General features: G+C 43.2%; 2 protein-coding genes across 3 annotated transcripts in view; one reads left to right on the top strand and one right to left on the bottom strand.

The window, feature by feature from the left end:
- Positions 1–16,283, bottom strand: part of STK39 (serine/threonine kinase 39) — a 478,001-nt gene extending 461,718 nt beyond the window's left edge. The window contains exons 1-2 of one of the 2 annotated variants that reach the window (XM_030852534.3): positions 16,005–16,283; positions 7,031–7,487 (exon numbers count right to left, since the gene is read on the bottom strand). The gene's annotated coding sequence lies outside the window, so the exon portion shown is untranslated. The remainder of the gene's footprint in view (positions 1–7,030; positions 7,488–16,004) is intronic. The other variant, XM_060302304.2, reaches the window with a different exon arrangement.
- Positions 16,284–16,470: 187 nt separating this feature from the next.
- The window catches only part of CERS6 (ceramide synthase 6), a 322,915-nt gene continuing 316,092 nt past the window's right edge, over positions 16,471–23,293 (top strand). The window contains exon 1 of the mRNA XM_060302302.1: positions 16,471–16,800. Coding sequence (XP_060158285.1) covers positions 16,631–16,800 — 170 coding nt within the window. The 5' untranslated portion in view covers positions 16,471–16,630. The remainder of the gene's footprint in view (positions 16,801–23,293) is intronic.

The following is a 23,293-nucleotide window of genomic DNA, read 5'->3' as shown; positions in this document are numbered from 1 at the left end:
CTCAATGCAACACACAACGGTTCAGAGTGCAGTTGTCACCAATGTGTTTGTTGGATTCTAGGATCAGTGCAGGCATCTGATTCCATTATGGACTTTCTAGTGTCCTCTTAGCCAAACATTTGCGTATTGAATACATATTTTTATGTATTTCATAAATTGCTTCCTTTTTATTGCTCCTTTATACTACAGTTAGGGAAGTACATTGGATTTTTAGAAAAGATTATTTGAATTTCATTTCAGGAGAGTCAAGGTGGCAGTCTTAATTCCTTATTATAAAAATGAGATGTTTGATCAAAAAGGGTGGCAAACCATGGCCCTAAAGCCCTCTCTTATTTTCCCACAATCTTCTAGCCTACTCTCCCCCACCCCCTTCCACTGTTAGGAAAGATCCATTAGTGTAGAATGTAGAACGCTATCCAATTTTTTTAGATAACATAGTTTTCTTCCTGTTATATACACACACACCTTTAGAAAATGGCTTTATTCTTGCTAAGCTACAACCATAACATCTTGGGTTGATAACGATTGAAGATCTAATGGCCCATTTCAACGGCTGATAAAAGGGGGTGGGATAGGCTTTAAAACTAGCAGCCTCCTGAGAGCTCAATTCTGTAGAAAATTAATTGGGTGTAAAGGGCATATGGAAACCCTACCCACGCCCTACTCTTAACCACCCTGTGAGGGAATAAACTTTCCCTTCCACCCTGGATGCTTAAAAGAATTTGAATATAAATTAGCACGAGATTTGAAAACGAAGAAAAGAAGTTGCATTATATCTTACTTTTCTGTTACCAACCATCAAACTCCATTAGTGAAACTTTGAGCAGACTGAGCTACTTGGCAATCACCTCATGGTGAGACCACAGAGAGACACCTCAGGACAATGTCAGCTCTGAGTGCAGTCAGATGAAGCTCTGAGTGCAGTCAGCTCTGAGTGCAGATTTCAGATGAAGCCCTGCTTCAGCCAACAGTGTCCAGAGGTTTCCTTACCTGTTTCGGGCCTCCTCTTGAAATGATAATAACTGTGAGGCTGATATTCCAGGGAGAATGTTTCTTGACATTAAAAATCCCCAAACTTCTGGGCCTCATTTTTTTTTTTTTTTTTTGCGGTACGCGGGCCTCTCACTGTTATGGCCTCTCCCGTTGCGGAGCACAGGCTCCGGACGCGCAGGCTCAGCGGCCATGGCTCACGGGCCCAGCCGCTCCACGGCGTGTGGGATCTTCCCGGACCGGGGCACGAACCCATGTCCCCTCATCGGCAGGTGGACGCTCAACCACTGCGCCACCAGGGAAGCCCGGGCCTCATCATATTTTATGAGTGGCCTCTCAGCTGGTGATGGTCTTAGTCCTACATGTTTTTGCCGGAAACCAAAGGACATCAGTAAAATGCCTTTTCCAAACCTTATTACTTCACAGGCAGAGGGAGCGTCTGAGGATTTTCTGCATTCAATCCACCTGTATGTCCTGAAAGACCCGTATGTACTTAAAAGGCAAGCTCTGATTTTAAAGAAGACTGCATTTTAATCACTTGTAAACTATGAATTGACATGATTTCCAAAATCAACAGCCTGAGACTTTGATTGTATGACTCCAGAAATCCTCGACAGAAGGTTCCTGGGGAGTGACACAAAATGTCCCAAAGAGTTTCATCAAGGGGAGGTAATATATACAAAAGTGAACTCTAAAGTCCTACACAAATGAAAAGTATTTTAGGATGTGTCACTAACTGTCACAGCCAACTAGGAAAATAATTGAGTACAAATTCACAAACAATACAGTAAATACACTGTGAAGCTATATTCCCATATAGTAAGAGCTACTCACTGGAAAAAGAAAAAACTGGTCAATACTTAAGACACTAATTGACAACTGATTTTTTTAATGGATACTACCTGTTGGATTTTGAGTCAGATATAACCTGAGTGGCCAAAAAAAGGTTATTTTTTCCAAATATACCACTTTTATATGCTCAAGATGTGTTTCAAGTGTGTAAGCCACACCGGAGAGATTTAAAGAATCCTTTCACACTAAGTATCAATTACTGCTCTATTATTTTCAGACGGTTGAGTCACTTGGTAACCTCTCATCACCATGTGTTTGTCTCGTTTTCTTTTTTTGAACGATCACCAGAAAGTGATCTGGGGCTTTGTCTGTCTTTGGTTTTCATAACCCCCATAGCATTCTCTCTTTTTCTTCCTTGTCAGTTTCACAACTTCAACCTCAAGGCTGTTTTGCAGCTCTCTGGGCATCTTGCAGCTCCTAAGACTACGTGGTGGGAAGATGACTTTGTGAGAACTACCCATGCCTTGATGTGGGGCAGATACTTCCCTTCTAGGAATCCAGTAAGGTGCCAGTACTTGTGTTCTTGACTCACATGTTGACTCAAACATTTATTATGTGATATTTGGGGATGTTGGGAAATACAAAGATGAGTTTGTCTCATTTCTTGACCTCAAGAGACTTACTTTACACTGAATGAAAAGGAAATGACATGGGCTAAATGCTATAGAACTGCACAGTCCAACAGAACAGCCACTACCTATTGATTATTGGGCATTTGAAATGTGGCTAGTTCGAACTGAGATGTACTGTAGGTATAAAATACACACCAGATTTCGAAGATTCAGTGCAAAAAATGCAAAGCATCTCATTAATAATATTTATATTGACTACATGGGACACGATAGTATTTTGGATATGTTGGGTTAAAGTATATAATTAATTTCACCTGTTTCTTTTCACGTTTTTACGTGGTTACTAGAAAATTTAAAATTACACACGTGGCTCACATTATTTCATTTGGCCAGCGATGCTATAGAAGTTTAGAGAGAAGTGAGTGGGAGAGTATGTCCTGTGAGTGTGTGTGTGTGTGTGTGTGAACAGAAAACCATGCAAGAAGAGGTGACACTTGAGCTGAGTCTTGAAGCAGCCTTTGCACATGCAGAGTGGAGAAGCAACCTCAGCTAAAGTTAGTAATGGGCAAGGCATGGTCTTTGGATCCCATCTCAGCTCCTCTTAGAAGCTGTTTGACTTCTGTAACTCTCAATTTCCACAAGAAAAAATTGGGGTTTGTGATGCCTATCTCATAAGATTGATCGTGATGGGGATTATAATGAAGTAATGCATACAAAGAAATTAGTATAGTGCTTAGAACAAGGAAAAGCACTCAGTAGATGGTATCTAAATTTACTAGCACGTGCCACATCAGTAGGGTTAAAGGATGATTTAAAGGATGTTAAAATGACATTTAACCTAAAAACCATTTCCTCAGCTACTATGCCACAGACACCACCATTAAAGTCTTGCCTCTCTTTTCAAATCATTGCTTAAAATAATTGTTTATAAATCTGAAATAATCCCAAATTTTACACAACACACCTTCAGGAACAGCGGGGGAAAAAGATATATTTTCCGGTTAATTTTCAGTGTCCTTATTCTGTTACTGACTTTATAATACTTTATAACCTTTTTTTGTGTGTATGGGGGAAAAAGATTAGAAGTATAAACTGGCCATTGTCTTTCCTTTTCCTGTTGATATCCTTGGTCATTGGAAACACTAGGAGAATATTCAGTGGTCCACATCTATCTTCATCAAAATGATGGATGGCTCTTGAAACTAGAGCCAATTTTGAGGATGATGGAGTTCTTGTTACCTTAGTGATACAGGACAAGCTTGACATATCTCCAAGTTCCCACTGAAGCAGTCCTTACAGAAGGGCTTTATGACAGTCTGATACCTTTCTGAAATATGCCAAGAAACTAATATGAGACCTGCATGTACAGGTACAGGTTACCTGGAGAGTAACTGACTGGAGAGGTCATTGTAATTACATACAGAAGCTAGCTTCTCTTAAATACTGGTGCTCACCACAGGGTGGTGGGCCAACCACTGTGAGGGTGCAGATATGACAGTGGCCCCGACACATATATTCTCTCTCCCATCCTGAGGTTCTGGCTCCAGGAATTTTAAGAGGACTTCTTCCAGAGAGGGAAAACCAAATCTTCACGTGATTTTATTCACGCACCAGCTCCACAGATCTCTGCTTCTAGCGTGGGTTCCTCAACAATTTCAACTTCTCTTTCCCCTGGTTATCTGTTAAGACACCCAGAAAAGGTCTCTTAAGAGCCCTCATTTCCCTCAAATTTTTGCTTAGGAACTGCCTTTTTTTGTTATAATAAAAGCATCTGACGTTTTTGAGCCCTCACTGCTGTGCTAAGCTTTGTGCTATTTCTTTAAATTCTCATAACACCACCATGGATTACATACCATTATCTCTCATTTTAGTTACCTATTGTTGTATAACAAATCACCACAAAATTTAGGGGCTTACAACAACAGTAATCTTTTATCATCTCTTATGGTTTCTGTGGGTCAAGAATTCAGAAAGAACATGATAAATTTGATTTATCTCTGCTCCATGAGGTCTGGGATCTCAGCTGGAGGATTTGAAGACTGGGCTATGGAATCATCTGAAGAATCGACCACTCCCATGTCGAGAAGTTAATGCTGGCTGTCAGCTGAGGGTCTGGTGGGGATGTCAACAGGGACACCCACACATGACCTCTCCATGTGGCCTGGGCTTCCTCACAACATGGCGATTGGGGTCTAGAGGCTGGGAGAGAGACAGAGAGCCAGGCATGGAAGCCTATTGCCTGTTATAACTTAGCTGGAAGTCACATCACTTTTGCCACATTCTTTTGGTTGAGGCAGTTTCAAAGTTCAGCCCAGATTCAAGGGAAGGGATTACTGGTCCCATCTCTTAATGAAAGAAGGTCAAAGTCACTTCATGAGAACAGCATGTGAGATGAAATATATACTGGTGCAGCTGTTTTTGGAAGATACAACCTGCCACACATCTATATTTTACAGATAAAAACCAGAGGCTTAAAGAGGGTGAATAAATTGCTTGTGATTACACTAGTAAAAAGAAAAGCCAAGATAGAAATATGCTGATTTCCAGAATCCATTCTCTTAAAAAAAACCACCATGGGCCTTTCTCACCTTCTGAGATGGCCCACATTCTGTCTGTGGAGTGTGTTTCTCTCTAAATAAATCCACTTATTACCTATCAAAAACAAACAAACAAACAAAAACCCCACCATGCTATGCTATCTCCCACCCCAAATTCTTTCTGGCTTTAAATTAAAAAAAAATAAATTAAAAATAGTAATCCATTTTAAAACCAAATAGTTATTTATTCAAATAGCATGCCGCAGATTTTATAAAACTGGAACTGGGGATGGTAATATGAGGTCACAATAATTTTAACATCCAAGTTACAAGAGCTCAGTAAGTCACGTCCCTGACCTCATTCTTCCCAGAAATGTTTCCCTTTCTTCCCCACTATTTCTATAGTTCCTAAAGATGCCCACCAACCCATCTGTGCTTCAGGCCACTACATAACAGCTACCGCGTTCTTAGTTTTCTCTGCCAGTGGTTGGACTTCTGAGAGCAACAGTGACAACAGAGGTGGGTCTTCTTGCTCCAGTAGCTGCTGGGGGAGGCAGAGGGGAGCTGGTTTTGCAAAGAGGTGGGAGAAATGACTCTGTTCCAACTGTCTTGTCACCTGGGCAGAGGAACGGCACTGCCCTTCCCAGAGGGTGACAAGGTTCTATGAAAGGCCGCCCTTCAACTTCACCCCAACATCAGTCTCCTTTTCCTGCCATTGATGCTGATAAAATAAAGCAAAACAACTCACATCACCTGGCTCCCAAGCCCAGTGCTAGCTAGGGCAAGCAAGAATTCAGCCTGGCTCTCCAAACTCACTCCTGCAAGGCTTAGAAATATTTTTTTCCTTTACACACACACACACACACACACACACACACACACACATTGCAACAAAGTCTACAGGAAGAAGCTCACTTCAATAATACAAGAACTTACACACCAAACATCAACTCTGAGTGCTAAACATGGGTCTTCCAATTATTGGTGACCTCACGGTTTCTAGCCAAACAATGGGTAGACATTTACTTTTCATTTGTTTGTCTCAAAGAGCTAGTGAGGTAGTTTTCTCAAACAAAAGAGGGGTTAACCCAAAGACAAATTCTCTCCACTCCAAGATAACAAGGCCACATTTCGGTGACAGTTACAGTATTCTTTGCAAGAAGGAAAAGTCTTCCTAAGACATAGCCTAGAGACGGAGCCCAGCTGTGGGAGAGGTAACCAGGTTTATAGTCCACAGCTGGCCTTCCCCTTATGGTATTAAGATAGCAAGAGGAGGAGTAATGAAGCAAAGGAGGAGAACGGGGGAGGGGAGAGGCAGGAGGGGAGAAGTAACACATTGAATTCTTACCAAGTGCTCGGCCTCGTGCTAAACGTGTTTATCTAGTTCTTCCAATAGCTAGATGAGGTGAATACTTTTATGTATTACAGATGTAAATATACCTCATTTTTTTCAGATGAGGAAACTCAGGTTTAAAGATTTAGTTAGTTCCAAGGCCATACAGCTTGTAAGAAGTGAAGCTGGGATTTACAGGTGAACTTCATTCTTACTCCTGAACTCTTAACAATTCATATCAACTGTCTCCCACCCTAAATTAACTGTTAGAGGCTGTTCTCCTAAGAAATACAATTAGACCAAACTTTATTAAATACCTGCTATGTGCAAAAATCCCTGCTAGGCCCTGGGGCAATAGCGATGAAATAAGAACTAGTTCTGCCCTAAAGGAGCCAGCGGTTCAAGAGAAAAGACAACCTGCCTGGTGGAATGCCCAACGTTAACCCCAGGTAGGGAGGGATTCGTTCTAATTCTGATGTGATCTAAATTTCAGAAGGTGGTTTTTGAGACAGAAGTTAGCTTACAAATACAATTTTGATGGGTAGAGAAGAAAGGGAACGGCATTCTAAACAGGAGGAAATAATATGAAGAAGAAAAAAACTTGTTTAAGTACACGTGTGAGAGAGGAAGGTTGAGCTGTCGGGATGGGTACAAAGTTCAACGATTTGGATTAGGAGAAAGAGATGGAAAGTGAAGTGTTGGATTAGGAAAGAGAGATGGAAAGTCAACGTGTGGGCCCTGCTTACCTATGAAGGAGTCTGGATTTGTCCTGTAGACAAGGAGAGCCAGGCAGAGGCTCTTGCACAGAGTAGTGGCAGATTGCGTAGGTGTTTCAGATACCAGGCAGGCCCTGTATTTCCTCTAATGGATGAGTCTTCCGGATCCACCTCTTTTACTGCCCAGCTGGTTGGGGCAGACCAAAGGGAAGGCCAGATGCATTGGGCAGAAATCCATGGACACCTTGCCAAAATCTTCAGGTTTTATTTTGTTTCCTTGAGTTGGATATTTGTGGCTTTGTCTTTTGGATGGCTCTCATGTTACTTAGACATTTTCTAATGGTGCAGGAAAAGGAAGGCTGAGATTTGTCCTTAAATTCTCAAGCAGAGGCCAAATGTTGACCATGGGTCATTCCTGGAGAGGGCAAAGCTTTGCAAGGGGGAAGAATGCATGTGGGAGGAAATCCGCCCCTTGTCTGAAGGTGACCTGGGAAAAGACAGCAAGATGGGAAAAGTGTTACTTCACCATTAGGGCCTTTTTTTCTAGGCCTTTTCAGTGGTGTTTGTTCATATTTTTAGCCTGCAAGAATTGAAACAAATTCCCATTACTTGACGCTTAAGACATGAAGTTTTTCCAAATGATTTGTTATTCCCTTTTGATACTGAGAAGAGGTCTTCTTCATTGGGATCTATGAAGAGTTGTGTTAACTAGTATTTCTGAGGATGGTCTGAAATCCAGAAAATCGATGTCTGCCCTGACCGTATTGTCTCTTTACCGTGGGTAGCCTTGGAAGGCCTGAGCAAATGACTCTATCTGTACCTCCTGCTCGAATATCAAATCTTGCAAGGAGATAAAGCAGGCTTTTTGACTCAATGAAATTTTCTCTTTTCAAACTGACTACAATTTACAAATGGTCTAATTCCACACAAGCTACTATGTTTCCCCGCAGGTGCTGTGTAGCTCTGGCCTGCAGCTTGAAGGTTAGTTAACCCCTCAAAAGAGTTATTGGTTAGAGACTAAATTAAGGGGGTAGTGAAGGCACAGAAAACCATATCTATATGTTTGGCTAAGTTAAGATTAATTGAGGAGATAATACATACATGCACTCCTATGTAAACTGTTCACCAGCCCAGTGGAATGAACTCCTTGGTTCTGTGGCCCAAACAAAATTAAGAGGAAAGAAGTAGCAGAAGTACAGGTGTACATTAGGACACAGGTAGGCCCAGGGTCTGTGCAGGGCATTTGGCCTAGTTTTCCTAAGTTTAGGAAATGCCTCACACTTGACCTTATCAAATGTAGGTCAAAATAGGGTTAGACCGAGAGTTCCAGAGATTCACTGACAGCTCCAGAGGGAGGAGATAGACGAGGGTTAAGCTGATGACATTCCAGCCCAAGAGAATGATAACCCTGCAAGTCCTGCCAAGTGATCAATTGATCGACCGATTCTGGTCAAACTCGTTTGAGCGGACAGCTTTGGTGCAGAGGTTTGGGTGTGTGCAGGGGACTTGGGTCCTCGCACATTATCCTGATTAAATTCACGGATTCCAGGTTGCTGCCACAGGATATCCAGCTCCTTTCCTAGCTCAGGCTCCAGAATAAATCTTTTTTTGATTGTTAGAGGGGTTTGACATCAAAAAAAAAAAAAACTACACTCCCCTCCTTTAACAATGATTTACTGAACAGCCATCATGACCCAAGGGCTGCTCAAAGCTTGGGGTACAGCAGTGACAAGGATGGCCAGGGCCCTGCTCTCCCAGAATGCACGTTTGAGGTGGGATGACAGGAACAAACTGGTAGATAAGTAAACCCACAAGAAGATATCAGATGGCTGTGAGTGATGGGAAGACTGTAAGTGGGGGATGTGACAGAGTGACTGGGCAGCAGCTTTAGATTGGGTGGTCAGAGTTGGCTACCAGAGGAAGTGACATTTGAACTCAAGACATGTACCTACATTTAGAGCTTTTTAGTGTGTCCCATAGCTACATGGGGATACCTGATTCAAGAAGAATTCCAGGAGAAACAACAGTTACCTGGATAACACTCACGTTTATTTCTCAAGATAAACAGCCTTGTATATGGTTAGTTCTCTCTCAGTTCAACCAAAATCTTCTGAGGACATCTGATTTTTGCTTTTCTGGAAAGGGCAGGCTGCTAGTGGGGAAAGTGTCAGGGCTGGCTGACTGCTTCTGGTGGTCAGAGCTTAGAATTGCCTGATGTTTAACTGTAGCTCTTTCCCTCTTTTCATTTTTATCGCTATAAATTTTTTTTCTGGAAGGTTCTCTCATGTAAGGGATGATGATATTAACGAAGCTGATTTCGCAAACCACCAGGGAAAATTTGTCTTACTGTTTTATTGCGTCATCGAAAAATCTTCCTCTCTTTGGCCACTGCTGTAGCCAACGAGTAGAAGAAATATCTTCAAAGTGGATGTTGACTCAGAATCAAGCAGTCCACTGCTATTTAAAGATTCAGGGCATTTCTGAGCTTTCCATAAGGGAATAATTAAACCACTGCAGGTAACAAAGAATTAATTTTGAGGGATATTAAGTACCCTTAATTAGCACATTTGAGTTTCGTTTCCCCACAGGGAAAATATTCTCATGGCATCTTGCCATGTCAAAGCTTCTAAAACTTCTCCTTAAACTTAGAGCTGAAGTCCATTTTACAATGCAAATGAGGACTGCAAAAACCTTTAAGCCAAATCATTCACAAGCATTAGGAAGCTCCAGGGCCGCTGGATTTTGTTAATAATTCTGTGGCAACCACTGGGGAGGCCTTCTGAAAAATATATGGCTGGTGAAATCAGAGTACCTAAATCTTCTCATAACTCATATCTGTGTAGACTTCTGAAAGCTTGTTTTTTCTCAATCTTGATTATGCTGTGTATATATATATATATATATATATATATTTTTTTTTTAAAGAAGATGTTGGGGGTAGGAGTTTATTAATTAATTAATTTATTTTTGCTGTGTTGGGTCTTCGTTTCTGTGCGAGGGCTTTCTCTAGTTGTGGCAAGCGGGGGCCACTCTTCATCGCGGTGCGCGGGCCTCTCACTATCGCGGCTTCTTGTTGCGGAGCATAGGCTCCAGACGCGCAGGCTTGGTAGTTGTGGCTCATGGGCCTAGTTGCTCCGCGGCATGTGGGATCCTCCCAGACCAGGGCTCGAACCTGTGTCCCCTGCATTAGCAGGCAGATTCTCAACCACTGCGCCACCAGGGAAGCACGATTATGCTGTATTTTAATTGCATTTTAAAGTTTAAGTGAATTTAGGGATCATAAAAATGTGAGACAAATAGAAACATAGCAGCCTAGACACATCCATCACAGGGAGCTGATTGCTTACAATGTCACATGTAATTAGGGCAGCAGAAGGTATTACAATTTATTGGTCTCAAATTCAATTAAATGAGATCAATTAATTCCTTGGAATATTTACGATATGATTCTCCTATCTAGGTATCTACTCTGCACTTAATTTAACAATGAAAGAGGGCTGATCTGTTTGGTTATTATGCAGATTTACATATTTTTTAATTCAAAGGGAAAAACTTTTAAAACTATGTGTACTTTCCAAATATGAGCATGTAGAGTTTAATTTAATATATACTGAGATTTCCTGGTAATGATTATTTTAGACATGGACGTGAACATTTGCCTTAGATGCAGTTCTGAAGGCAAAACTAAATGATTGCAAGGAAAGGTTATCTTTGAAATTCTACCCTCCTTAGATCCACACGAGGATGAACTTAAACTCTAACAACTAATGAAGGAAAGGAAGAACACAGTCATCTGAGGTAGTATCAGTTCTCAAATAGCATATAACAGAGTAATTTCTGATGTCTAATTTCCCACTACTAAAAACAGCACAGAAAAACGTTCAAAGTGCTAGGGATGGAAGCCGGTAACTAACAGACTCTGCCAATATAACCATGTGGCCTAAGTCCTTTGATTTTGTTTTCAACTGGGATCCTGCAGGCAGCTAGCAACATACTCCAGCCCTTTTAGGCTTTATCAGAACATTTTAGCAAGAAGTGATCTATTATTTTGGACTTTTAAATTTCTCTTTCTAACTTTTGAATGTATTTCTGTCCCACGGTAATTACCTTCTGTTTCTTTCTTTCCTCTTCCTTCACTCCTTCTTCCCTCTTCCCTCTCCCCTCTAAGAGAGTAGAAATTGAGTACGGAAGAGGTCCTAAAGTATTAGGGCATTGCCTCATGTCTTCTTCCAACTGCAAAAATTCATAGGGCAAGGCAGATTCTTCTCCAAATAGTGTTTTCTGTTAGCTCCAAAGTACTAAAGGGAGCTTAGAAGGCATCCACTTCCAAGTCAGTTTCAGACAGGAATGCTTTCCCAACATATCTAACAGGTAGACTCCTGCCTGAACACTTCCCATGATAGGAAGTTCCCTGCTTGATGAGACTCTGTTGATTCATTTTTGGCCAGCTTTGCATACTTCTCCTACCGAGATAAAATTAGCCTTGCAGATATTTAAGCCAATTGTTCCAAGTTCTGCCCTCTAGATCCGCATAGATCAAGTCAAACTGCCCCCACCTGACAGCCCTTCCAATCTTGGAACGTACATATCAGGCCTCCCAAGAATCTTCTTTCCCCTAGTTCCTGCCATGGTCCACAGGGTGACTGGATACAGCTATCCTTGTGGACTACACCGGCTGCTTAACACCTGACTCAAATTCCAGTTTCTTGACCTCTTGAGATTTAAAATACATCTCCACAATTTTTCAAATTCTTTTCGGCTTACATCCTCCGGCTTTCATGTTTGTACAAGCCGCTTATATCAAAACTTGGTGTCTTTACAAGTTTCTCCCAAACATCACTGGTTTTCAGCAGTTTGTGTCTAATACGTTATGGCAGCTTAGCAGCAAAAACATCAGGAGGAATCTCACGCAGGGTGCACAGGCTTCTGAAATCTCCCTCCACTCCCCTGTCTCTCCCTTCCTGACATCATCCTCACTTCCCCTGCTGAGTGAAAGCTAATTCCACTAATCTCAGAAGTAAAGGCCTGCTCATCCTCAGATGTGAAAGGCTCAGCCTGCCGTGAAGGTAAATCATCCCAGCAGAGTCTGATCCTTCTTCCCCTGAAACAATGGAATTTTCACCACATTGCGACAGTACATAATAATAATGGTAACCACCTCCATATAATTGTTAAACACTTTACATGATCTCACTTAAATCCTACCTTAACCCCATGTGGTAAATAGTATTATTCCTTTTGTACATGTGAAGAAACTGAGATCTTAAAAGGTTAAGTAATTAAGAACTTTTTCTAAGGAAGAATAGGCTATTATTGGCAAAGCTAGCACTTAAACCTACATTTTGTAAAACTCCAAAGTTAGTGCACTTAACATGTATACTAAATGTCTCCTCAAGATTTCCATATCCTTCACTATCTTGCCTGTTGTTTTCTGCATAAAGTCCATTTTAAGATAGTATTGCTTTAAAAATATGGCCTTCTAAATGAATACAGTCCCTTAGGTGTGAAAACAAGGAAGTAACTGAAGATTGTAAATCTGGCCAACAGATGTGCTTCACTTGCTCATCCATTGTTTTTCATAAAAAAGCAAAACAGGGCTTCCCTGGTGGCGCAGTGGTTGAGAGTCCGCCTGCCGATGCAGGGGACACGGGTTCGTGCCCCTGTCCGGGAAGATCCCACATGCCGCGGAGCGGCTGGGCCCGTGAGCCATGGCCGCTGGGCCTGCGCGTCCGGAGCCTGTGCTCCTCAACGGAAGAGGCCACAACAGTGAGAGGCCCACTTACCGCAAAAAAAAAAAAAAAAAAAAAAGCAAAACAAAACATGCACTGTGCATGTGTATAGAGGTTATTAAGAGTTTACGAGCCCTTTCCCATATATTATCTCATGTGAACCTCATGACAGTCAGGTGACATAGGCAAGACAGGTACTTGCAGCTTACGCAGGAGGGTGTTCACATGCTCTTAGAAACTAAGTGATTTGTGCAAGATTCACAGATAAGCCGTGAGTTCTCTTTCCAGGGTCCAACAAAAGCTATCTTTCAAAATGTTCCTGAAATCTCACCACCTTCTCAGAGTTGATGAATAGGAGAGCAACATGATCTTAGTTTGGCTTCTCTAGAAAAAAAGAGCATTTCCAGGGAGGTGTAATTTCAGGGAAGCAGGAATGAAAGAAATGGAGAGTGAGACAGAGAAAGAGAGGAAATACAAGGCAATTCCTGAGCTGGCCACAGTTTTGAAATAAGCTGAGCGCTGTGTATCACAGGACATTTTCAGAGAGGCTGTTTGAAGCTACTGTGTGTGTCCCAGGGCAGGGGAGGGAAAAGAATGAAAATGTACCACTGGCTTCCATTGCCCAGGATCAAAGTTCAGGTCCCAGGGCACTAAGTCACCAACACTTCCTCATATATGTGTGTGTGTATGTGTGTGTGTGCGCGTGTGTGTGTGTGTGCGTGTGCATGTGTGTGTGTATGTGTGGGCACACAGTGGGTCTTTCGGGAAAGCAGAGAAGGCAAGGTCCTGTCAGGTCATACATGAGAGTGACATGAGGAACCAGTGGCAGCCGTGGAGGGGGTTTGCCTGGTCCAGAAGGCCAGGGTCCACCATGACATGACCTTTTGCCACAAAGGTGGCAAGAGACCTTAATAGAACTCCTCTCTGTGGCCTACAAGAATGCATTTGGTGTCAAGGCATTTTCCTGGAAAGTCACCAGTAACAATGAGCAGTTGGGTACATGGTCTCAAATGAGGATGGTGATGAACTACTACCTGATGAACCCACTTCAAGGACACCACCCCTACCCCACTTTAGAACTGATGAAGCCCTTCTTTATGCCCACACTATTCTTCACATGAATTTATAAACATTTAACACTATTATTTATTCAGATTTTTTCCTCTCCTAGAGATTTTTGTGAGGTTAGAATAGTGTTGATTCATTAATTCAATAGTTTATTGAGTACCTACTATGTGCTGGCACTATTTTAAGTGCTAGGGATAAAACAGCTATAGACACAAATCTTTCACTTTCAGAAGCTTACATTTTAGTGCGTGTGGGGAGACCAATTGAAAAAAAAGTAAAAAATAAATTGTGTTAGATGGTGATAAACGCTTTGGAGGGAAACAAAGCAAGAAAGTTGATTAGGAAGAGTAGGGGTGGGGAGTGACAATTATAGATTAACTAGGGTGTCGAGGGAAGGCTTTACCGAGTGAGTGGCATTATAGAAAGAGTGGACATGGATACTTGAGGGAAAAGTTCCAGAGACAGAGCAAAGCAAGTACAAAGGCCCGAAGGCATGCTGGGTGTTTTGCTGGAAGGGCAGGGAGGCCAGTGTGATGAAAGCACACTGAGTAAGGGACAGGGAAATGAGAGAGGAGAACAGATGAGGTCAGAGAGGTAACATGGAGCCACATCTTTGGTCACTGAAATGACTTTGGCTTCCAACTGAGGAGGAATGGGGAAGCAGTATGGTTTTAAGCACAGAAATGATTTTACTACATTTCAACTGGATCACATGAGCTGAGAATAAATAGACTGTAGAGGGACAAGTGTTGAAATTGGGAGTTAGGAGGCTACTAGGGTAACTCGGAAGAGAAATGGTGGTGGTTTGGACCAAGATGGTTGCAGAAGAAGTGGTGAGAGATGGTGTCATTCCGGTTTAAAGATGGAAGTGACAGGATACGTGATGGATTATAAAGGAGATATGAGAGAGAAAAGGAAAAAAGGTGACTCCAGACAGGAGTGGGAAAAAATTAGGGGGAAGATTAGTAGTTTGGACAGGAAATGGCTTTTAGACATCCAAGGGGAGTAGTTGACTTGATAGTGGACTTAGGAGGCTGAAGTTCAAGGAGAAGTTCATGGCTAGAGATACAAATTTGGGAGCAATCACTATGACACTGAAAGCCACACAGATGGCATTGAAAGCTATGGGACTGGAGAAGATCACCAAGTAAATGAACACAGGTGGAAAAGTGAAGAGGACAAAAGACTGACTCCTAGGCCACACCAACTTTAAGGAGTGAGGAGTAACCAGAAAGGAGATTCAGCAAAAGCGGTCATGAGGTAGGAGGAAAACCAGAAAGAATGTGGATTCTGGAAATCAAGATAAGAAAGTGTTTCAAAAGGCAGTTACTGACAAACTTGGCCAAATGCTACTGATAAGAGGTGTTGAGAACTGACCTTTGGGTTTAGCAGCATGGAGATCATTGGTGACCTTGAACAATTCAGTGCAGCAAAGAGGGGCAAATGCTCAAACAGAAGTTCGAAAGTGAATGCAGGGGAGAGAGTGGAAGCAACAGATATAGGCAGTTCTTTAGAGTTGCGCTTTAAAGGCAAGGAGTGAAAAGAGGGTGGTAGCTGGAGGGGGAGGGAGGGTAAAGAAGTATTAAGAGCCTGTTTATTTTCCTCTTGGAAGGGTCCAGTAGAACTTACTAGCAGAACCAGGCAGGAAATGAACGTTTGTGAGAAAAATCAACAAAGTATTCCCTGGAACCAGGTTCTGCATGTACCACCTAATTGATCCACACATGGTTTCCCTATCAGTGAGGAAACGTATCGTGGGAGTCAAGGTGCCTGGGTTAGGCCTCAAAGACTTAACACCTTAAAGGTTTCCGATGCAAAAGGCGTTAACAACAAGCCCATCAAGTAGCAGAGTGCAGGTTCACTACCCATGGGCCAAGCCAAAACGGGGTCGGGAGCCATCTTCTGAGAGGTTCATTTAGTGGGGCAGTTTTACAGAAGGCTGCGGTTGTTATCATCATCAACATCATCTCATCGTTATCAAACAGCAGTTAAGTGCCTAATTTCTCTTACCACCTCATAAATTAAAAGAGGGCCTTTTTCCCTGGGGGCGCGGATTGTGGTGACGAGCGGAGTAAAACCAGGCTGGAAGGTCAGAGATGGGGAAAGACGGGCGCGGCGTGGAGGCAGACGCCTCTTGCCAAACCATCCTGCCCCAGAACCCGATTTTCCCCCTCCTTCTCCAAGCGCTGGGGTGGATGACTCTTTACCTGCTATTTCTTCCTCCTTTGCTCTTTGCGCCCCCTACTTCTCCTTCTGCTGTTCTGTCTCGGCGCAAGGGTGGATCTGAATATCGCCCCGACCCCTACCTGCCTCCCCAGCGCCTGTACGCGCACGGGAAGCCGACCGAAACGCCTGAAACTCCAGCGCGGCAGAAGCCGGCGTTCTGAGCATGTGCGAGCAAGCCCCGGGGCCGGAACGGATTCGGGCGGCCGAACCCAGGTCGCTGCCCTAAGCGCCGCTCGAGAGCACTGTGAGCGCGGGGCCGGGCGGCACTCCCCAGAGCGGTGCCCTGGCGCCCTGAGCGCAGCGGCTGCGCCCTGCCCTCGGGGCGTGGGCTAGCCGGCCGCGTGTGCCTGGCTGCTTGACGCGAGGACGAGCCAATCAGGGCCAGCGGCCGTGGCTGCCATGTGACGGGCGAGGCGGCTCCTTTTCCCAACGTGGCCAGAGGGAGGAGAGAACCGGGGCTCGCCGCGAGCCTTCGAGAGCAGCGGCCGCGGAGGAGGCGGCGGCGGCGGCACAGGCTCTAGCCAGCCGCGCGCGCATCCCCGGGCGCCCTGCGTGGCGGAGATCTCGGCGGGCCGCGGGAGCCCAGGACGGGACTGGACAAAGCAAGATGGCAGGAATCTTAGCCTGGTTCTGGAACGAGAGGTTTTGGCTCCCTCACAATGTCACCTGGGCGGACCTGAAGAACACGGAGGAAGCCACCTTCCCGCAGGCTGAGGACCTCTATCTCGCCTTCCCCTTGGCCTTCTGCATGTTAATGGTACGGCTCATCTTCGAGAGGTAAGACGGGCTGGAGCGCTCCTCCCCTCCCCCTACACACACACACACACACAAACACAAACACACACACACAGACGCACACCCTCGCGCGCACACCCTCGCGAGCGCTCCTCCCCTCCCCCTACACACACACACACACACACACGCACACCCTCGCGCGCACACGCACACTCGCGTGCTCTGTGGCGCACGCACCCGCGCCCCCAGCGCTCGCGCTTACGCCTCCCAACCTTTGTGTTCGGGAAGGGGTTGCTGACCCCTCAGCCTGGCTGCGGTTGTGGGAGCCGGAGCGGCTCTGGCTTGCCTCCGGATTTCCTCCGGGGCGCTGGGGAGGGCCTGCGGAGCACTGGGGTAGCCCCCCGCACTCCTGCCTGGCCCGCGCTCTCCTCCTCGCGGAGAGGGCGGGCGAACAAAGGTGAGCGACTGCCGGCCTTGGGACGCGCCACACTCTGCCGGGCTGGTCCCTCTCCGCCCCGCGGGCACGCTGTGCTGCCAGGCAGCGCTTCCCTGCCGAGCCTTGTCGCCACCCACCTGACAGCCAGGAACGTTCCGGACGCGCGGCCCGGAGGGCAGAGGAACCGCGCACACTTCCAAATGCTTTCACCCGGGCGCACGGCTTGTCCGGACTGTGCTTTGGAGAAATTCACCAGGGACTCCTTGGCTTATGGCCGCTGTTTGGTTTCCATCAGTGACACTGAGTATCAGGACCACAGTGCTGGGAAATAGGTGACAGTAGTTTGTAGGTTTCCAGGACTCCGGGCCATTAGCGATTTCTTTCCAGGACGGGTGCGCAGCCTGCAAAATGGTGATATTAAATTGATAGATGTTTCCTATGAAATTTAATAAACAAACTTTAATTTGGTACCCAAACACAAACAATTTAAAAGAATTAACATATTATTGTTTGTGTAATTGCCGGTTTTGGTTGGGTAGCTCCTTTGTGTCATAAACAAACTTGTGTTACTCACTGAATCAGTCTTAGTCACCAAACTAGATTGTGCCTGCCACGCACTCTCCGGGTGCTATTGAAACAAAACCGGGACAGCAACACACTTCTTTTTCTCAACTGAAAACCTCAACCTCCCATTCCTTTCCCCTCCCCCGTCCCCCATTCATCAGTAGGGGCTGAACTTCTTAGATCACAGAGTATAGATTCCACTTCTCACTTCCACTCCACCTCTCCTCTACCCCCAACTCACCTTGGTCTTGTTTCTTGAGCTTTTGCTCTGTTTTTTGGTATTTCTGTTTGTCCAAAACCAATCTTGAGGATGGCAGAATTTGTCTTTTGTGTCATTTGTTGCTGGAAATGGCAACAGACAATGCTTCATGGGAACAAAAGGTATCTTTTGTTTAAGGAAGGTGTATTTTTCAATGGGCAGTATTGTTGCTTGAGAACTAAGTCAGCTGTTCACATGCAGAGATTGACGTGCACAGAGGAACAGATTTAAAGACCTGTTTTGAAATGATTGGAATCTAGCACAGATACATCATTGATCCTCTCCAGCGCTGAGACTTAACTGTGAGAAAGTGGGTGTGTTGTGTTTGCAGGGTTAGAGTTGCTTCGTAGAGCAGATGTTTACTTACAGAAAATGGGAACTCATATCTGACCTTGCAATCCGTCCCAAAAGAGCCTCTTGGGAACGCCGGGTGCTCTGTGGAGACTCATAGTAGGGGTTCCACACAGTTGCCGAATGACATCTGATCAATTCTGGCTGATCATTTCTGGCTGGGCTCACTTTTAGTTGGCTAATGCATTTTGAAAGAGATGTGTAGTCCTATATTTTGGAAAACAAAACCACGTCAGCGATTGAACTGTGGGCAGAAAGCTGATTCCAGGCTGTTCATTTGGTTGGAAAAAATGCATGTTAGAGAATGGAGATAGCTTTGTACTTTGACTTTCTCTGCTTTAAAAAAAAAAAAAAAAGCTAATTTCATGGTTGCAAACTGGAAGTTCATTTTTCCTCTTCCTGAACATTTTTTTCTTCCTTTGCACAATCCCGTGACTTAGAATTTACACAAAGGGGTCAGCTGCCTTCAACCATCAGTCACAGCAAATGTCCTCATATTGATACGTAGAGAGTTGGTGGGTTTCTTTCAAGCCATTGATCCAAATTGAAGTGATTTAATAGCTTGTATGGAAAGTGAAAGTTTATGATTAATGTTCAGCATAATAATCCAGTATGGCCCATATACCACAGGATGCTACTGACTTTTGGAAGGGTGTCTGTTTCTTTCTGTAGTAGTGACAGCTCTGTCTTTAACCATTCGGGATTCTCTCACTTCTCAGAAAATCCAAGGGTGTAGTTGTATCCAGAATTACAAGTTCTGCATGTTTCTCCTCTTCTCAAACCTAAATGACACATTCTGATATCCAACCTGTGGCCTTCATTTCAGCACCCATCAGGGACCTGAATCAATATAACTGAACCAAGCGATATTGTTGGCAGTGGTATGACTCACTTTCGGTACCCTTCTAACATGTTGTGGGTAAATGTTTTTCTTTTGCAGTATTCTGTAACGTATAACATGATTTTTAAAAGCTGGTTGTAAATCTCTTTGAAAAATGAAATGATTTGTAATGGGAAATCCCCCAGGATTTCTTTCCCCCAGGATTCTATTCCTTTTATCTCCTACTGTCATTTATTTCAGAGCTGAGAACATATCTATGAAACAGCTGATTATCCAAGACCTTGATTTCTATTAAATGGGGGTCTTTAATGCCCTGTTGAGGCAAAAATTGTGAATTTGAATTCATTCTCCTCAGTCTTACGTATTTCTCTCTGTAAAGAGAAGCACTGAAGAATTAATTGAATCGGGCTTTGCCCATTTGGGCTTTTCCCGTTTTCACCCCCACTGTTTGGGTGTTGGCAGTGAAGGCACTGGTGGCCAGAGCAATGCCATGTTATAGTACCATATGGACAGCAATATGAATGTCCAGCATGATTGGTTAAAAATGGAGCAGCCTAAATTCAATGACTTTTTGCTGATTCTGTGAACAGCCTGAAGTCTGGTGGTTTTTACATTAGTCTTTAAACTACAATTAGCTCTGGGTAGGGACCAGAAAGATCACCATAGATATTACCTGATTGACTGAGTAAAATATCTGTTTTTTTTAAAAATAATTGGATGGTTTCTCCTAGAATGAAAATTGTAGTGTATACTGTTATGTTGTTGGCTTGTTGACAAGGAGCAGAATATTATTGAATAATGTAGCATTATCATGTCTTTGATGAATTGTCTTGATTTAATGCTTGTTTAGGTACAGTGAGCCATTTTCTGGAGTTATACTAAATGCTTCTTCTAAATTCATTAAAAAAATGTGTGTTGCTATGGTATTCATAAATGCGGGATTAAAGTTCTGCAGAATTTCTATTTGGGAATAAAAATTTTTTGAGTTATTGTTACAAAAGATAACATTAATGCATTTTCTCCCTTGTGGGTTTAGGAGAGAGATGCAGAAAGTACTGATTGAGAATCAGAACATTAGCATTCTAGTCAATCTTACCTCACACTGGGGCAGCCACCTAATTTCTCTCTGCCTTATTTTCTCATTTATGCAGTGAAGCAGATGGCCTTTGTAATCCAAGGTTGCTTGCACTTTCCCAGTTATCGCATTCCTGTAGGGATGCTATATATTTGAAGCTTACTAATTGTTATCTCATGAAACTTTGAAGCAGGCTAAATGTTATTTTTTTGCAGGTAGAAATTAGTCATCTAAGAATAAAGGGATTTTTTTCATACAAATATCCTAGCTAATGGTTTTGTTTCTTGTATTTTTCAATTACGATTTGAGTTAAAAGAATCATTTGGGCTATTATCATTTGTGATCCAAATAGCGACACTCTTTCAGAATAACCAACAAAGAAGATTCTCCAGAGAAAGCAATTGCTCTCTTTCCTCAGACCTTTTTTAGATGGATCCCAGAGTAGATCTGCATCTCTTGTGATGTCTGGGTAAGAAATGAGCAGCTCATTCCTGTCAGGTTGCTTCTTCAAGTGCCAAGCTATGTGAGAGCTGTCATTCTTCAGAGGCTGACACCGGTCTTACCTGGCTCATTCAGCCAAATAATGACCTCCTGCCACCAAATCCTCAGAGAACAACAGTGTCTCAGTTGTATCAGAGGGGATGTCTGGCCAGTGGGTCAATTTTTATCATGCGTTTACTTAATATCTTTGCCTTAGCAGCAGCCTTGGGTGAGGTCATTGAGGAGACGAGAGGAGAGGACAGAAGGAAGACGAGTGAGAATGTATTTCTAATGGTTAGAGGAGAGAGGGGAGGTGTGAGTGAATGACTGCCAGGAAAAAGTGGGGTGTCAGGTGTTTCATAACTGAAGGATGTTCCTATAATGTAGCTTGTAATGGAGGTTGATATTGTCAGATATATTTTAGAAGACTGGAGTGTGCAATGGACTGAAATGTTCATGTGCCCTCAAAATCCATAAGTGGCGATCCTTATTCGTAAGTTGCAAATGCCAAGGTGATGATAGTAGGAAGTGGGGACTTTGGGAAGTGAATAGGTCATGAGGGTGGTGTCTCATATATGGGATTAGTGCCTTTTTAAAAAAGACCCCAGAGACCTCCCTCACCCCTTCCATCATGAGGACACAGTAAAAGGATGGCTGTCTGTGAAACAGGAAGATTGCCTTCCCCATACACCAAATCTGCTGGTGCCCTGATCTTGGACTTCCCAGTCTCCAGAACTATGAGAGAGAAATTTCTGTTATTTATAAGCCGCCCAGCCTACGATATTTTGTTATAGCAGCCAGAATGGCCCAAGATGGAGTACTTGAGAACAACCTGCATACAAACATGCTTTTTTCATGCAATCCATCCTGGATGTTTAACTCCATAAATGTACCTTTTTTGCTTGTTACATGATTATGTGATTCAGATTAAAACTTACAGATACCTGCTTTGCCAGACTGGTGTAAGAGGCAAGAGTTTGGGTCAGACACAAACAGGTTGACACCTACAGTTTCTGACTGGGGTAGAAGAATTGGATTACAATGGATGTTTCATTGGAAAACAACCTAAAATCAAAGGGGTGGTATTCTCTGCAGAACTTTGGTACAGCCTTCTTATCTTGCAAAATAAAAGGTTTGTATTTACAGGGTGCAATAGTGTAGCTATTTGTAATAGGTTGATTTGTGGATAAAAGACATGACATTACTCTTAACGGGCAGCAGAATAGTGGGGAAGGCAGGTGAGATAACTTTAAATTATCACAAATGATTTAATGTCGTCAAGGACTGGTGAAATTAACAACCTGAGTTCACTTAATGACTTTTCTGTTGAAAGTATTTGAATTCTCCATGGACAGGGTTAGATTTTTTTCCTCAATTCCAGTCCCAAAGGTATTTCAGAAGTGTTTTGTCTTCTGTGATGGGGAAGGGCAGGTGGCCTTGGCAAGATAATGGAGTTTCAGATGAATTTCTTCCATCATCAGACCAGTCCCATGGCTTTATAGGACATCACTGCACCTGCCTCAGGCTTTCTTTACCTGTTTTACTCACCTGATAGCACTTCGTTGGTGAGCACTAGAATCTCGGTCCATGTTGTACATAGAAGATTTTAAATGTTTATTACACGCACTTAACATTCCTTCCTCCATCACCAAGCAAACCAGATTTTCTAAAGCTACTGGTCATCTATTTCTTACAAAGCCATGACCCTCAAAATTATATTGTTTTTTTCCCCTCCCATCTTCATTTGATCGATTTATTTCTTAAGCACTTTTGAGTCAAGATACCAGAGTTTCCAAATTTTGTTTGCTAGTAACTAGTGTGCCACTTAATGGTGTTAGGGGGGTATTTTTTCTTTCTTTTTATTTGTAAAAATAAGAGGTTAGCAAGATTGCCACTCGTATTACAAGGATCCTTCTGTATTAGTGATGCCCTGAAAATCTTTATGCCTGAAGTTATTCTTTGGTCCCTTCTTTCCCACATCCCCTCTTTTAAAAAAATGGTTTCATAAGCTCTTTTGTCATCTTTTTCCTGCCATCATAGTTTCTATTGACTTCTCCAAATGCCTGTGCTATGACCTGATCGAATACAAAATGGTGATTCTCGCAATGCCTTTTTTGGGGTACTGCTGTGGATGATGGCGTACCCAGGGCATGTGGTCTGAAGTTGTAACTTGGAGCTCACCATTTGTTTTGTTTTATGTTGGACTCCTGCAAGTGACTCCAGTTTTTAGTTTTAATTAAAAAAATAACAACTAATATTTATTTCCTAGTATGAGTTTATTACTTTACATGGTTTACATCGTATAATCCTCTTATAAGCCCTGTGTGGTAGATATTAATCTTCCCAATATTTTACAGATGATACTAAGGATAGAAAATTTAGGAAAGGCACCTAACTTTACACAGCTTAAAATAACAAGGTAGGCATCTAGAACCAGGTTTCTTGATCTCCTAATAATATCTTTGATCTCCTATTTTAAAGCAAGTATCATGAGCTCATACTGTATATATATATGGTTTTATATGCCGC

Source organism: Globicephala melas, chromosome 7 (assembly GCF_963455315.2).
Source record: "Globicephala melas chromosome 7, mGloMel1.2, whole genome shotgun sequence".
Lineage (NCBI taxonomy): Eukaryota > Metazoa > Chordata > Mammalia > Artiodactyla > Delphinidae > Globicephala > Globicephala melas.
The sequence above is the reverse complement of the archived record's forward strand: the minus strand, read 5'-3'. Positions and strand labels throughout refer to the sequence as shown.